Here is an 18,536-nt window from a genome sequence, read left to right on the forward strand (position 1 = left end):
TATGCATCCTCTCAGAGGGGATAAAGCCATGTGTATAATTAGAATTTATTTGTGAACTTACTTGAAGTACAATAAAAGTTGATAAAATGGTGCACTCTTACATATAAAAATGTTATTATCAAATCAGTTTAATATTATGGTTTTAATGATTAAAAAATTATCAATGATAACCAAATGAATTCTAGAATATTTTGAAGGTCAATTGTAATAAATGTAAAAAAAAGGGAATGGTTATCAATAAATGGAAAATGTTATCATTATTGAATTACTGATGGAAACCTTTTATTAGCTTTATCATAAAAAAAAATTCAATGAGGCAAAAGAAGAGAGACCTACACTTAACATTTTCTTATCACACTAGTTCTAACTCTTGCAAGTATAAATATAAATAACACACCACTGTAAAAACAATTTGTAATAGCAGTATAGACCATAACAATGTACTCGCCAAAAATTAGTAATAATTCAAGTACTTTAAAATTAATAATAATAAGTTTTTTAATTATAAACATTATTGTCGCAGAGAAAATTACAACTCCACAAGGTGATATTGAAAGCATAACTAAGAAAACAGTAAGTGGGCATGAAATTCAAGCATTCCTTGGAATACCTTTTGCAAAACCACCCATTGGAGAACTAAGATTTAAGGTAAGATTTTTTCTTATCTTAAACAAATATTGTCAAATAACATAATCACTGTAGAAAATAATTTTATCATTATTAAATAATGATGTTTGTTATTTATATTAGTCAGAGAAACTGGAAAAATCCTTTCATGAATTTTCACTACTAAATTTTCAGTACTGTATTACTTTTTCAGTTTTATTCATAATTCTGGCAATACTGTCTATAATTTTTCTTCATGTAATTCAAACCTCCACCATTTTTGCCTTTTCCTTAGTGTTCATGTTTCACATACATATAGTAGTAAAGTTGCCGGCCTTCATGGTGCGAGTGGTAGCATCTCGGCCTTTCATCCAGAGATCCCAGGTTTGAATCCCCATCAGACATGGCATCTTTCACACACTACAAAAGTTTTTATCCATCTCATTCCCTGAAGCAATACCTGAATGGTGGTCCTGGATGTTAAAAAAAAGAAAAGAAAAAAGTAGTAAAGTTCAAATGTAAAAATTCACAAGCTGCTTCCTCAATTCAACCATCATTTTACCACATAATAACTTTTTCTTCATCTTAAAAGCCATTGCTATTCTTTCATTTCATTTTCACTTTTCAAACTTCTTTAATTTATTTAAACATACACTCGTGTATATATATATATATATATATATATATACACCAGCCGGCCCATCTAACTAGAATCTGGACTGTCAGGGCCAAGGTTGGCCCAGGCAAACCCCAGAGCCAGTTCAGGGGCTCCTTGGGGCCTCCCGGGGCCTCAGAGCTTGCTTTGTTTGCCATTCCCATGTTGCAGGGGGACAGTGCCTTGGACAACTGCAGAGCTTGCTTCGGTTGCCATTCCCATCTACCCAGAGGACTTCACCCCCTGGATCCCTACACTGTTCGTTATCCTCATGGTTGTAAGACTAATACTGATAAACAACAATTAAAGTATTCAGGCTTTATAGAAACCTGAAAAAAAAACTAAATTACAAAAGACAGAATAATAATAGATATGGTAACTAAAATTAATCCGGCTTATGACAATATAACCCATCAGATTGGTCTAGTGGTGAACGCATCTTCCCAAATCAGCTGATTTGGAAGTCGAGAGTTCCAGCATTCAAGTCCTATTAAAGGCAATTACTTTTATATGGATTTGAATACTAGATCGTGGATACCGGTGCTCTTTGGTGGTTGGGTTTCAATTAACCACACATCTCAGGAATGGTAGAACTGCGACTGTACAAGACTACAATTCATTTACACTCATCCATATCATCCTCATTCATCCTCTGTAGTAATACTTGAATGGTAATTCCCAGAGGCTAAACAGGAAAAAGATAAAGGTTTATGATAATAAATAGCCTATGATAATCCCGGTAATAAAAGGACTCCAACACTGGATCTAGCTTTTAAATCGGTTCTGTCGCTGAATTGTTATGGTGGAACAAACATGTATGCAACCTAAATACATTACTTTTTTTCTGAGCAGTTATGTAAAAACGCTTTACTCGAATTATGAGCTGATTTCGACAGTCGAAAACGAAAGAGTAATACTACTAGAAACAGTGATATAATAACTGATAGAACTATTGTTTGCAATGAACCGGACATAACACTAATTTAAAAGGTAATGAAAAAACATTACTGGTTGAAATCTCGATACCAAACGGCAAAAACCTGGACAAAAAACATAGTGAGGAAGTAGAAAAATATACACCATTGTCTCAGGAAATTAATTAAATGTGGCATCATAGTACTGATTATTTTCTCAACTACCGGGATGATAGCGAAAAAACTATTAGCAAACATCAAAGGATTGCAACTCGATTCATGGATCTATTTAGAGTTACATAAAATTGTAATCATCAGTATCTGCATTATAGTTAGGAATTTTCTACAATGAAATAGTTGGATAGCTTGAGGAAAAAATTCCAACCAATTATCAGAATTACAAGCTCACTCCATAAACTAAAAGATTCATTATATAATTTATATAAAATATAATGTAATAGTGTTACAGATCTATATCATACTGAAGTTAATCAAATTATAATTTATTTTTCATATTTATTATTTTTTAATATAAAATGCATGCCAATAAAAAATATGCCAATGTGTTTTGAAACTTGTACATTAACAAAAAAAAATAATAATAATATTCAACACATAATACAATGTTCACTAACTATGCCATAATTTATTTGTGAACAGAGTCCTATACCATTTGGAAAGTGGAAGGGAGTTTTGAAGGCTTCAAAAGATGGTAATGCATGTCTTCAGAAGCCAATATTTTCTACTTTATCTGATTCTTTGGATAAAACATCATCTGATTTAGATGAAAAGTTCACTTCTAGTCAGACGTCGTCTTCTTCTCTCATTGGATCAGAAGATTGCTTGTATTTGAATGTATTTACACCAGATGTAAGTAGTTTATGATATTTCTACCATTTATTATGAATTTAGATTAATAACTAAATAAAAAAAAATAATTAAATTTATCAACTGGTCTTCAGGGGATTTGTTATTTAGGGACCAGTTTCTTAGATCTGTTTCCGAAATATTATTCAAAGTTCCAGTGTTATTTTCTCTAGTATATCATTATATGACAATCTGGGCTGTAAAAATATTCTAGTTAAAGGGGATAAATTAGTGTCACTAAGGACACTTAAAAACTTCAACACTTATAAGTAAAATTATTATACATATGTATTAAAAAACACAAATTTTATATAAAGTTATATATATATATATATATATATATAAAATAATAATATATATATATATGTGAAATTTGATTTTATTCTTTGATATTAGGTATTACAGACTATGAAAACACAGTTAACATGGAAATTAGGAATAGATAACAGAGTGCAGTAATTTATATAAGAATTGTACTAGGGAAAAGAATTAACAGATTTGAAGATAAATGAAGAAACTGATGTTGAACAATCTGAGAACTCTACCTTTTTTAAAGATTTAAAAATTAATAAGGCAGTCAGAATAAATGATATACCATCAGAATTACTTTCTTGTTTAATACAAGTTCATGCATTTATTTCTGAATCAAAATTTAGAAAGGAGTGAGAAAGGATGTAGTTTGTTCCATTGTTTTCAACTCGTTTATAGAAGAAGAAATTATGAATTAAAGACAGACTTAATAATGGAGGATCTATGAAAAGAAAATGGGTGAAAATGTTGCAATTGCCAAAAACAGTTTTATTTTGGCAAATCCAGAAATATGTTAGAAGAATTTGTAAATAGCATGGATTTATTACAAGGAGAGAAATTTAGTTTCAAAATTAATAAAAATAAAATAAAAGTAAAGAAATGTGATAGAAAGCATGTTAATAATAAATAGTAAGACACAAACATAATACAGTACAACCTGGACCAGATACATTCATCTGGACCAGATAATCCAAAACGTAATGCAGGTTACTGATATCATAATAAGTGTAATTTGAAATTGTTTTAATGATTTAACTAATTTAATGACAAAACTTTAATAGCTAACTCAATTTTTTCTTAGAATAGGATCCATTTCAAAGAAAATAGCTCTACAAAATAAGGAACAAATCTGCAATACACTTACTCTCTAAAATAGGTGAGTTTGTGTGACTGCAACAGCTTATGCTTATATACAAACACAGTCATCATATGAGATGTGTTTATAATTAGTCTGTAATTTATTGTTAAGTAAATGTAAAAAATTACATTTTCAGATATGGAAAGCAAATATTTTATTCATTCTACGAGGAGTATTCAAGTCAATCCAGAACTTTTCTAAAAAAAAAATAAATAGAAGAACAAATTTTAAGGGGTGGAAACTGCATTTATGTTTTCACATAACCCCCTACTATAGTTATACATTTATCCCAACATTTATCTAATATCTGGAAGGTTTCAGCATAGAAATATTTATCAGAACGACTGAACCATTCCAAGACAGCCTGCTTCACTTCATCATCATTGTGGAAATGTTGACCTCCAAGGAATTCTTTTAGAAGACCAAACAGGTGGAAATCATTTGGAGCTAAGTCTGGACTATATGAGGGATCCTGATGATAATTCCCAGCTGATTTCCTGTAATGTTGTGCATTGAGCAATATGAGGTCTTGCATTGTCCTACAGATACAGAATACCCTTTGTGATCAAAATAGGCTGTTTCTTCCACAGATTCTTATTCACATCATACAAAACACAAAAACAATATTCACTGTTGTTAGTGATACTATGGGATAAAAAATTCACATGAATAATCCCTGTTTGTCCCAGAAAACACGTGCCATCACTTTACCTGCTGATGCAATTGTTCAAAATTTTGACGGTGGTGAGTCTGCATGCTCCTTCTGCTTGATGCACTTTTCGATTCTGAACCCATGTTTCGTCACATGTGATAATGCGATCCAGGAAATACTGGCCTTCCTTATCGTACTGGTCCTTCAATTTAGTGTAAATTTCAACTCTTCTTTGCTGATTAAAAGCAGAAAGCTGTTTTGGAACCCAGCCCACTCACTTTTCAGAACTGCAAATGGTCATGAATTATTGTGTTTATTGTTCTTTATGAAATATTACACACCTTTGCAATTTCATGACAGGTTATGCAACAATTGTCAATGATAAGCTGTTCAATGAGCTGAATGTTCCTAGGAATGACTGCTGTGGCTGGGATCCGCCATGACTGGGATTGTCAGTAACAAACATACAGGCATCTTTGAAGTGCTTGCACCATTCAAATGTCTTATTGAGTATTATTCATATCAGTATTATTCGAAATCTTCGTGAGTTGCTGATGAACAAAAGTTTCAGATTTCTAGTGTGTCATATAAATAAAAGTTAATAATAATTAAACTATTCTGGTTAGTGAACTCCTGAATACTGGTTTAAAATGTTAATTTCAACCTTATGGTGTAAAATATTCATTTTTTGATATTGGATTATTTGGTGAATAATCAAAAAATGAAAAAGAAACAATCATAGAGGAAAAAGAAAGATAACATGAAAAAAAATATCTCAAAAACAATGAGAAGATAATAAAGAGGAAGAAAATGTTAAGAGCAAGGCAAGAATAAAAAATTAAGAGAAGGTGATAAATATAAAGAGCAAGAAAATGTTAAAACCAAAGAAAGAATAAAAACATTAATAGATATAAATATAAGGAGGAAGAAAATGTTAAAACCAAAGGAAGAATAAAAAGGAAGAAAATGCTGCAAACCAAAAAAAAAAATATACTGGAAGAAAATGTTATAAAAAAATGAAAGAATATAAACATTAAGAGATGATGATAAATATAAAGAGGAAGAAAATGTTAAGACAAGGAAGAAAGAATAAAAGATTAAGAGAGGATGATGAATATAAAGAAAGAGAAAATTTGAAAACTAGAGAATGTGTATACAAATTAAGATTAGAAGAATTATATCAAACCAAAATTAAATGATTGGCAACGAAAAACAAATAAACGAAATGATGATAAACTCCGACTTTGGGAGAATATTGTCTGACAATATCATAGGAATAATGAACTAAAAGATAAGAATATTTTGCAATTTATTAAAATCGGGCATGTATGTATGCCTCAGCGCATATGTTGTTCTTGTGAGGGTCTATTTTTCAGTCACTCTGTAATTAACTTTAATGTAGATAAAATTAAACAGAATTAAACTAGAAAATCCAAAAATAATACAATTCTAAATTTTTCAATCACTGATCAGATGTTTCACCAAATCTATTACATATGCACATATGTAATAATCCTTACTAAATTGCATATATACACATTTTTAAAAGTACATAAAATTTTATTTCATTAATAACTTCTGATTTTTTTTTCATATATATATATATATATTATTTTTATTGTTATTATTGAATAATTACACTGATAAACATAATTTTTGTTTCCTAACATGCGATACATGATATTAATCTGTTTTTTGATGCTGAAAACGAATATGAACTCAGAATCTATCTATCAACCACCATTTTTGAAAAAAATTTAATTTTAATTAAAGGATTTTTTTTCATTTTTAAACGTACAGTTAGCATTTTAAGCTCCTACATTGTATTTTGTTAGCTTATTTTTTATTGTTTAACTTTGTTAACATAATTTATAAGCTATAAATAAACAATACTAGACAAAGAATTAAATCATATTATAGTCACATATGACAACTGAAGAGTGAGCCTTCATGGACAAGATTAATCATGTCTGTGCAGATCAAAACATGTAGCTGAAAACACAGCTATGTTGTTGTATTAAGCACTGAATTTAAGAAAGAATTAATTTTGTTCAGTCTTATTGCAGTCTTAAGTTTGTTAACAGTGCAGTGTCATAATGCTTAGAAATTGTGTAAATGATGTGGATGCCTTTTGTTATGTATGTGGTGAGTTTACCATAAAATCCAATAGACAAAACATTACACCTTTAATAAAAAAAGCATATCGTTTTTACTTTTTAGTGTAAAATTGGTGATCAGGATAAGACATGGGCTCCTCATATAGTATACACTAATTGTTCTGTATATTTAAGAGGATGGCTGAAAGGTACATGGAAGGCTTTGCCATTTGGTGTACCTATGGTTTGGTGTGAGCCAAAGAATCATGTAACTGATTGTTACTTTTGCTTAACAATTGTGTCTGGAATTTCTAAAAATTTAAACATACTCTAAAATATCCTTCATTGCAGTCTGCAATCAGGCCTGTATCTCACAGTGAAATTATTCCAGTTTCTGAGCCACCTGTGAATGTACGTTTCAAAAGCAGTGATGAAGAGTCAGGGAGTACTGAAGAAGACAAAAATGATTTTGATTTTGAATTATCTTCCAGTAAGCAACATCTTATATATCACAAGGTGAGTTAAATGACTTGGTCAGTGATTTAAATTTATCAAAACGTCAAGCTGAACTGTTAGGATCAAGACTGCAAGGTTGGAATTTACTTCAAAAAAGTACAAAAATTTCAGGCTTTCAAAAGCGACCAAAAGAAGCTTCTCAGTACTAAATTATTTAGTTTATTGTACAAATATTGATGAGCTTATGTTGCACTTAGGACAAGTACATAAACCTGAGGACTAGCACCTTTTCATAGGTTCGCTCAAAGTTTAAAAGTGGTTCTGCTACACAACGGTAACAAGTATCCTTCAATACCAGTTGCTTGTGTTATTAATTTGAAAGAGACATATGATGTGATGAAAGACGTTCTTGAAAAAATATGTTCTTGAAATTATAAAAAACATAGCTGGAACATATGTGGTAACTTGAAAGTTATAACTATTTTGTTAGGCATGCAGTTTTTGGATACTTTTGGTTCAGTTGATTGCAGTCAAAAGGGAAGGTGCACAACTAGATGTTACAGCAGTCCTAAATCCAAAATTTCAATATCCTATGGGTAATAATTTTTGAGTTATGCGAGATACATACATATAGACGTCATGCCGGAACTAGTCAAAATGGATTCAGGATGGTCAAAATGGTTATTTCCATTGAAATCTGCAAACCAAAAATTTTCATGAACACAATACTTCCTTTACTTAATTTTTTTTTGTCTTCAGTCATTTGATTGGTTTGATGCAGCTCTCCAAGATTCCCTATCTAGTGCAAGTCGTTTCATTTCAGTGTACCCTCTACATCCTACATCCCTAACAATTTGTTTTACATATTCCAAACGTGGCCTGCCTACACAATTTTTTCCTTCTACCTGTCCTTCCAATATTAAAGCGACTATTCCAGGATGCCTTAGTATGTGGCCTATAAGTCTGTCTCTTCTTTTAACTATATTTTTCCAAATCCTTCTTTCTTCATCTATTTGCCGCAATACCTCTTCATTTGTCACTTTATCCACCCATCTGATTTTTAACATTCTCCTATAGCACCACATTTCAAAAGCTTCTAAATATTTAGTATTGGGCTTCACCCAGGTTTTGTCATGTACAAAAGAAAATGGAAGAAATGGTTATCTTTTGTACATGACAATAGTGTGGTTTATAACATAAATATTGAAAAGCAGTATCATTCTTCAGCATGTTTTTGTTTAACTTGACTTCAATTTTATAGTGTTATCAAAATAAATCTAGTGAATTCAGTCTGTCATAGAATTGATCAGTAATAAAGTAAGACAAAATTTATTGTATATTGCACACATTTAAGTCATACATATACACATTTTCTTTCTATTATCTTTTATTTTAATCCGAATAGAAATTATAATTTTGCAAACATCTATTTTTTCTGTTTAATTTTATAACATTATTTAAATGACAAAACCATATTTATTATTTGTGAAATAAATAAATTAAATGGATTGGATTAATTAAATAGATTATAAAATTGATGAAATATAATAAATTTATTAGAAATATTCTCGTGACTTGATTTTTGTTTTAGACATCAGTTTCAAAAAAGTATCCTGTTATGTTTTATTTACATGGTGGAGGATTCTATTCTGGTTCATCTGATTCAAATCTTTGGGGGCCTGACTTATTACTTGATAATAAAGATATAGTTCTTGTTGCCAGTAACTACAGACTTGGACCTCTTGGTATGACTTAAATTTAATTAAGCAAGTATGATATGAAATATGCAATATTATAATTATGCAATGATTTTTTTAATTTTTATTTTATAAGTTATATGATTAAACAAAGTAATGAGAATGTGACCTGATCAAGACAGAAACCTATATCTGCTTGTAGATGATTCTATGCTAGAAAGATGTGTATACTAGATGTAGATGTGTCTGGACTAGAAATGCAGCTTTACATTATTTAGATTCTTCTACATTTGCTATAATAGTCTTCTACTCACTTCCCAACACCTTGTTTGCATCCCTTTACAACATAAATCTACTGCAGTAGTATTCTGTACTGCAGCTGTTTAATATAATATAAATAGTACAGCAATATAATATAATAGACTATAATATGCTATTAATAGTATAATAACATAAATAATACAGTTATTTATATTAATACTAACTTATTTCTCATATCAACTTACAGAACTTGTAATTTTTTCAATTTATTCCAAAGTTCTGAATAACCCTCCTCTTAAATGAAATATTATAGTGCTAGACTTCATTAATAACATGAAGTTTAGTTGCAAATTTTCGGTTATTAATTTCTCAGACTATTTTAACTTCATTTTAATGAAGGTTTTAATATTTTTAATGGTTAAAATGACTAACATGAGAAACATTTTATGTGGTAGATACAAACAGCTTACATGCCCTTTGTGCAGACTGTTTAAATTAACCACCATATGTTTTTCTATATGTGTATAAAATATCATTTATCTTTCCTCTGATGTTGGTAAGCCATTTGAATAATGTCTGCTGTTGGTCATTATTTTTTCAATGAGTCTAGGAATTCAGACTCTATAAATTTCTTCCTATAAACAAATGACTGCAACAGCAAATCCTTATTTAGAGGTGATGGTCAAACCTAGAATAAATAAACAAATTAAATTTCACACATGAGATTACTTTTTGTAAAATCATTATAACTAATAATTATTAAAAAATATTTTTTTTATAAAAGTACATCAGTTTTAATAAACAGATGTAAAATTTTCTTTTCAGAATTCCTAAAAATTCTGAAAAGAAGGTGATGATTTTCAGAGAAATGTATTTTTATGCATCGTATTAACGAGGTTATAAGGAAAATTGTTCCAATAATTACATGTATTTCGTGGAATCCTGTTGTTAATGCTTCAATTTTATTTTGACTATGTATTATAATTATAATAATGAGAGATCAAAAGTCACATGAATGGTAAGTTAGCTTGTAGAGATTATACGGTTGTAATTAGAATTACTCACAATAACCAAAATAAGTCTTATTTTTTGTAGACAACATTTTATATGAATATATATAAATATTACTAAGCAACTTTTGTAAATGAATATATACAATTTTTTATTTTTTATTTGATTAGTTGTTATATCTCTGGTGTTAGTTCAACCACTTAAATTTTGAAATTCAGTGTGTAAGGAATTACAAAGGCAACATTTGATGTTAATAATTACAATTTTTATAATTAATAATTAACATTAATTTTCAATAATTAATAATAACATTTTAATAATTAACATTTAATGTTAAATATTTATCAATTTTGTTAATATTGTATAACCATTTATTACATTTTTTAGAACCATTACTTTTGATAATTAAAATGATATAATAATTTCCCTGATTTATGTATTTCTTAAAACAAAATTCATCCAACAATATATGATAATTATAAACTCTAGCATAATGAATAATAACGGTATATAGAAATTATAACTTATTTTTTCCATTGTTCTGGAAGAATAAATTTAATTGAAGGATTAAAAAAATAAATATACTAGTACTTACTTCATTTTATAATTAAATCTTGTTGTAATGTGAAATCTGGATTATGGTTAGTATATGCTATTCTACAAGTTTTTCATTTTTTCAGTTACATAGCTGAAAGCATCCCAGAAAAGTTTAGGGCAATAATAAAAATTATTGTACAAGTAAAATAGTACAATGGTTTATATAAAGAAAAAGAGATGAAATATATATTTTTTTAAGAAAAATTTCCATTTGATTAATGTTGCCATAGGCTATGATGGGAGGGGTGGAAAGAATTCAAATGTTGTACATTTAAATCTGCCAAACAAAGAAATAGGTTCTTACAACTAATATCTGAGCATTCAGATAAAAAATTATTAAATGTATCATAAAATATAATTTAGCAAAATATTGATATTTACATAATCTGATAACAAATAGTAATAAAAGAAAAAGGTGAAAATATGAATTTATGAAAAAAAAAATTATATTCCACTACTGAATTTTCTTACTAAACCCAAACAGAAAAATGGTTTTACAATATTGAATTTTGTAAACTGAATAAAAATCATCATATTCAAGTAAAATTAACAAGTTTCCAAAATATTCTCATTTGAAAATTTGAAAATTTAAAAATTAAAATAATAAAAATTTTGTTTTCTGTGACATAGACTGGTTGATTTTGTAAACTAAACATTGTAAGCAACTATATAGCAAATATTAATGGATTTGGCAATTCTGTCAATCAATGAATCAAATTTGTGGGCAAGTAGCATGCCAACCTCTCTACTTTAAAATCTTGGAATTTTTTCAATACTGATCATTTACACATACAAAAAGTTGTGCTTGTTTCTAAATAAAAATTTTTTTTAATGGCAATGACATAGAAGATGGACCTCTATATTGTAATTTATGTCTACTTTACACATTTGTGTATCATTTGCATATGTTTATGCACAAAATATTTTGCTTCTACATAAATTCTGTAATAATAACATTAAGGGGGCTAGTGACACTCTATTGTTATTGCTAGTATTACACCATTGTTATTAAGTACATTTTTTTAATTTTTATACTTTCAGAAGATTTTTTCAAATTAATTTTTAATTACAATGTTTTTTGTTTTTTTTTTTTTAATTTAGGATTTGCAAGTACTGAAGATGCAGTAATGCCTGGAAATTATGGTATGAAAGACCAAGTATTAGCTCTGAAGTGGGTTCAAGAAAATATTGCTTCTTATGGTGGCAATCCTGAAAGCGTAACAATATTTGGTATAAGTGCGGGTTCAGCAAGTGTACACTATTTAACATTATCACCTCTTGCAAAAGGTAAACTGTGGAACTTACTAGGTATATGAAAAATATTTTTTTTTATTTGTAAGAAACCTATGACCAATAGAAATTGTTAAAAACTGCTAATATTATACTGATGAGTTTATTAAGATATTTTTATTCTATATAATAAGTGAGTGCATTTTTATAGACGTTGATCAAACATCATTGCAAATCCTAGAATATCACTACTGGTATATATGTTTGTATAATGTGTATTTCAATGAACAAAGGAGAAAGGAAATTTTAGTTTATTGAAGTCATTCCTCTTTGACAAAAAATACTTATTGTTTTTTTGTTGCATGAACAGATTGATTCTCTTAATTCTGAATTATAGTATGTTTTAAATTACTACATCTAAAATTGCTGTAACATATTACAAGGATAAAAAATGATGGATAAAATTCTAAAAGTACAGTAAAGATCATTTCATAATCAAAATACCTAATGCAAAAAGGAAGTAGTGAATAATGTCTTACGTTCAGCTGAAGGTGTCATGTCTGGTAAAAACTGTTTGCTGTAACAATAGATTTACACATTTGTTTTTTTACAAAAAATAAAATGAATATAAATGAAAAAATTTAATGACAATAAAGACTTTGAGTCAGAAGGGAGTGGAAATTAACAAATAATATTATCTGATTCAATTTTTACTAAATAAGTAATTTCAATGTTACACACATCAATTTTACATCCAACCCTTAAATCTTTACATGTAAAAATACTTATGTTAAAAAAAAGCTATTTTTCATAACTACTGAACAAAAGCAAATAATTTTTCTAATTTGATGAGTCTCATTAATCTTGAATTTGAGGATTTTTTCAGATATGTTCATGGGAAAAATTGAATATAGAAATATTGAAAAATATATGGAGTTAAAATTGAACTTTGTTTTTTGCATAAAAAGGTTTATTTCACCGTGCAATACCAATGAGTGGAACAGCTCATTGTCCTTGGTCAACATTTATTCCTGGTGTAGTTTCAAACAACACACAAAAACTAGCATCTTTTGTAAACTGCCCTACAGAACCATCTAATCGTTTGCTTGAATGCTTAAGAAACGTTTCTGCAGTACAACTCACAGAAGCAGTAGACAAATTTGAGGTAATGTTTTTCTCTTATTTTATTCATAGGTTCTCCTGTCATGTTTTGATACTTTATTCCTTTTACTTATCCAATCTTAATCATTAAAATACATGAATATTAATTTAAAAAAAACAAATAATAGTAAATAAAAATAATAAAATAATCACTTTAATCTAAAGGCTTATGGAATAAATTTTTTCTAATTTCAGAAATGGTATTCAAATCATCGCAAATGATTTATTATTAGACAGGGTTTTCTTGAACATGTAATGAATTGCAATTAATAATTCAGGAAGAAAAGTCTACAAAGACTTGTTACACTTTTTTAACTCATAATAGATTTAAAACAAATTATATTTTGAGTATTTAATCAAATGCTCATATCAAATGACTCATGACTTACATTTGTAGAAAGAAGTGCCTCTACAGTGAATATTTTTAGGCAGGTTTACAGGTTTTCTCTTATAATATTATTAAGTGAAGACAATTTACTAGAATTTTTGCTTGGTGTAATTTCTGGTTTTTAAATTGGCATCTTGGATGTTGAGCATGAAGCCTTCTGTCTCAGAATATATATGTTTCCTCTTCACAGTCACATGTGCGATGCTTTCTTGGCAACATGCGGTGCGACAGCTGATATTTGTACTTTGTGTCTCTTTCTCTTCCCACTTCCGTAGCTCTTCTTCATCCCCCACTACATTTTGGAGGGGTTTGGTTTTGAAAACTAAGTGGTGTATCTTGTTGTCAGCGTTGATAATGGAGGTGTGTAAATTGCTCGTTTCTTTTTTCCATTGAAAATATTATTGGAGCGTCTGGATTTATATATAGTGTACGTTTGCGATATCAGTTATTCCTCACCCTTCATTTGTTCTCAGTAGTGATAATTGTACAAACTTTATGCTTGTCGACCTTGTTATTCGGTTAATTTCTTTGAGCTCTGTGATTGCTCCATTTAATGATTCAGAACAGTGGTATGGCATATACATTAATAGCTGTCTCTTTGTTCCTCCTGCTTAGCTCCGTCTTATGGATTTGTTTCAATTGGCTGACATATTTATTATGCAGTTCCTGTTTGATCAAGCCATGATCAAGTTTAATTGACTGTTATTATCCTGTGTTTACAAGGTTCTCCCGTTTGCTTGTGCTCAATCGTTTTTTCTGTGAGAAACATATGTCCTTCCAGCTTTCCATGGCAGCCTTTCTCAATTCTTTGAGTGCTGCATTTATCCAATCCAAATGCCATTTTTATACTCCTACTGAATGTTTCAATCAGTTTGTAAAAAAAAAATTAATTTAAGACAGACTTCTTTTAATTTTCTGAAATAGTAAATGTTTTAATAGACATGTAGAATTTCTGGTAATAAGAAAATTTCATTAAAATTATTGTTGAAATGAGATCCCACATAGAAAAAGGAATTTTTAACCTATCTGATGCATTATTACATTTTTTTTTTTTTGAAGTTTTAGGGGCATCGACTGCTGTGGTCAATGCCCCTTTTCACATCAAAAAAAAAATTTCTATCACTCCCTGATAACATTACAAGCGACATAGTCTAGTCTTGTCATCACAGATCATCCAGTAATAGATTTGTTGAAGGATATTAAAGCCCCAAATAGACACAAGATGATAAGGGTGTAAAGGGCCCTTGCCACTTAAAACTAACACTAATAACACTCCAGATTATGTTAAAATATTTAAAAACACTTCACTATTTCTAAAGAAAATGTTGTTAGGAACAATCAAGATCAAGCACAGTTAGTTCTATAATGCAAATCAACTGATTTCTGTTAAATTTGATCGCCTAGGATTACCCTTAGGCCACCCTTTCTTCTTCCTTTTTTCCATCTTCCTGAAGGCCTCAATATCAAACTTCAGGATGTCTAAGGCCTCGGAAATGGATTCTTCTGATCCCCCACAGTAAATCATGGAGGATCTCCTGCTGCCAACATCAGATGATACTGCACCATGATTATGCAGCTACACCATCAGCTTCAACAATGCGGTCAGCAATGCATCAGAGTCGAGACTGAATGCACTTCCTGCTAGTGCTTGTGGGGCGGCTGAAGTGCTTGCCCTCTTGTTTAAAGACCTCCAAGCTTTCAGAGGTTCCATTATCGATCGTTCAGAGTCTTCTTTCTCTAATAACCTTATTTCAGGCATTTCAATTCCCTTTGTAGAGATTTTGTGTACTTCAACTTTAATCATATGTACGTTTTTTTGAGATTTTTTTGGTGATTTAGCTTCTGTGTCCTTGACCTTAATGTTAGAACTGATCAAAGGTCCAATCATTTGTGGAAAGAGATCTTTGTTTCAGTAACATCTATGCTATAAATCGCTACCAGCAGTTACAATCCATTTCTTTAACTGGTATTTTCAGTTTTTCATTAATCATGCATTGATCATCTCAACTAATGCTAGTGCCAATTCAGATAATACGTCTCCTGTTTCCTGTTTTTAAGGGGGCTACAGAAGCTGCTGGGTTGTAGCAACCTCAGCATAGGACGCAGTCTTCAGCGATCTACTACTTACAATTTTCTTTGCATCATAGAAACTGACCTTGTGTACAGTCTTCACTTCCTGGAAAGCTAGTTCTTGTTTAAAAACTATACAGGTGAGTCCCTGCATAGGTCATCAGGATGCAACGGCTCACCATAAACACAGATTTTTTTCTTTTACATCGCGCTGCTATGTCCAAATCTCTGGTACCCAAAACACCGCAACAAGTTTGGATGAATGGATGAACATCTAATCAATGGAAACCAGCTTTTATCTTCTCTGGTCCCTTGAATCAGTTGAACGCAGGATATGCAACACAGTGGGTACAACTTCTCCACAGTGTCTTTTCCAAGACAAGGGTTTTTACATGGACCCTCTGCTATGGAAGTTGTGGAAGTAGAAGTTCTCATAACAATATCTTTTGCCAATCTATATGTCACAAGGTGCGAGCAAAGAGATTATAATTATTATTATCATACAGAATCATATTAAAATACAAAATACCTACTAATAAACATATTAAAATTACTTTAAACTAAATCTAAATTAAATTTTTGAAAAATACATCAAAAATTTCATTGGAAGGTTTAAATCAAACAAAAGTATAACACAAATATGTACACATCACAGTTCACAGGCCACTTAAGCAATAGTTTGCTAAAAATTAGCAATGTCAAGTGCATTCTTTTTCGCCTCAAGCAGTTCCTTTTGTGTGCACTTGACTGGGCAAAGATAACACTGAAGCAAATGAGCTGTAGTCTGCATATCAACACAGTCACACGCACAACAGAGTCCACAGTGAAGTTCCACTTCTGTAAGTTTGTTCTGCTTCTTGTGATGCTTGAACACAACCTGTTCAGAGATCTCCAAGTTGTCTAGTCCTCTTTGTATCCTTCTGGATACAAAGTTCTCCTGGGAGAGTGCAACTTCTCCTTGAAGAGAAGAGAAAGAGTGTGCGACTTCTTCCTGAAGTTTCTCACTGGTTTTTTCCACCCTTTGAGATGTGAACTCCTTGTGCCACAAGGTACGTCCTGCTTGCTTGGGTGTGCCTGCAAGTTCCTGAGTGGTCTCAGGAAACTCTTTCTTCAGCTAAGCTACAGCCATGCTGGTTCATAGCAATACCATGGATGAGCTTGGGATATTAAAGCATGAACTTTTAAACATGAACTTCTCCTCACTAACTGCTACATTGCATCAGATATTAGGTGTTGCAAAGCCAGACAAACAATACAGTTTCTTCAGAGGTGTTGGTCAGAAGCAGCCCGTGATGATACAGCATGTTTCATTTAATATTACATCTACTTCTTGGTAAAGATCTGTATCATACCAGATGGCACACTTTGCTGCTGAGTAGCATAGCGTAAGAGCTGAAGTACTGTACCTTGATGTTCTCCCCAGATTCTGTGCTCTTGTATCAGGTTGTTCCAGTCAGCTTCCAAAACACATTGTTCCTTGCAGCCACTTTGTTCTTGGTGTTCGAACAATGTTTCTTGTATTGGAGGGTGCGGTCCAGGGTAACCCTGAGATACCTTGGCGTTCCATAGTGCACCAGCTGGGCTCCTTCTTACATATTCAGACTTCTGGCTTCCTGTCTGCTGACACAGATCTGGGTTTTGACAGGATTTGGCTTGAAGTGTTTTTCCTTGTAGTAGGTTGCAAGATTTTTCAGTCCATCGCTTAATCTAGCTTCTATCTTCTCAAAATGGTCATATATGTATACATACATACATACATATAGTAAATATCGTTTATAGTGACCACCAAGGAACCGACGATTTTAGGTCATTATAACCAATAGTCACACTAACTGATGTTTAGGTAGCTTAGTAGTACTACTTTAATATGCTAACTAAACAAGTATTGTAATACACTAATAATAATAAACATTAAAAATAATAATTTATTTCTGCAATAGAATAATAATAAAAAAACAAAAATACGCAATAATAAATACAAATACGGTAGAGTAAAAGAAGATAAAGAAAAACTGTAAAAATTACTTTTTCTGCAAAAAGTCGGTTGGTTATTTTTCTTTGTTTCGATCATTTTGTGTTGTAATATGGTTTGGAAGTTCTTTTTTAAATCAAAACAAACACTCTTTGTTTTTCATATGCAATTTCTGTAAAACTTAGAAACTGACAAACGGTTTTCATTGACGCTAAAATTTCTGCAAAATTTGGCGGGTTGATGTCTTCATCGTTGTCGCTATTGTTTGTTACCTTCGTTATCATTACGTACGTCTTTGTCTATTTCTGCTAGTATTGAAGCCACTACATGATCATCTGTTACAGTGTGTTTCTAAATCTTTGTCAACCTCTTGTTAGTCTTCAAACAATGCATTTGACAACGATTGATTTTGCAGACTATTGCCCCATTCCGCTAAGATTCTTCTTTGCATCCAACGTCAGTAACTTCGCCAGTCTGTGGTAAAAATCCTGCATGTTAATAGCAATTTTTTACAGTCAGCGAAGAAATCTCATTCAATGATCTTTCTAACGTAATTATAGCATCCAGGATAGTTATTTGTATTTCCTTTTTTTTTATCTAAATCTTATATCATTTGTAAAATTAGGTGTTTTTTGTAGTGGACTTTTACCGATTTGATCATACCTTGAGGGCTACAAGACTGCTGTTGTTTTAGATGGTAAGAACACTAACTTTATACACGAATGATTTTCAACG

General features: G+C 30.6%; 1 protein-coding gene across 2 annotated transcripts in view; it reads left to right on the forward strand.

The window, feature by feature from the left end:
- The first annotated feature begins 376 nt into the window (after window positions 1-376).
- Window positions 377-18,536, forward strand: part of LOC142320230 (esterase E4-like) — a 44,213-nt gene continuing 26,053 nt past the window's right edge. For both annotated transcript variants that reach the window (XM_075357928.1, XM_075357929.1), the window contains exons 1-5: window positions 377-648; window positions 2,836-3,045; window positions 9,006-9,159; window positions 12,082-12,267; window positions 13,179-13,375. In XM_075357928.1, the coding sequence (XP_075214043.1) occupies window positions 439-648; window positions 2,836-3,045; window positions 9,006-9,159; window positions 12,082-12,267; window positions 13,179-13,375 (957 nt within the window). In that variant the 5' untranslated portion in view covers window positions 377-438. The remainder of the gene's footprint in view (window positions 649-2,835; window positions 3,046-9,005; window positions 9,160-12,081; window positions 12,268-13,178; window positions 13,376-18,536) is intronic.

This window comes from Lycorma delicatula, chromosome 2 (genome assembly GCF_047948215.1).
Source record: "Lycorma delicatula isolate Av1 chromosome 2, ASM4794821v1, whole genome shotgun sequence".
Classification (NCBI taxonomy): Eukaryota; Metazoa; Arthropoda; class Insecta; order Hemiptera; family Fulgoridae; genus Lycorma; species Lycorma delicatula.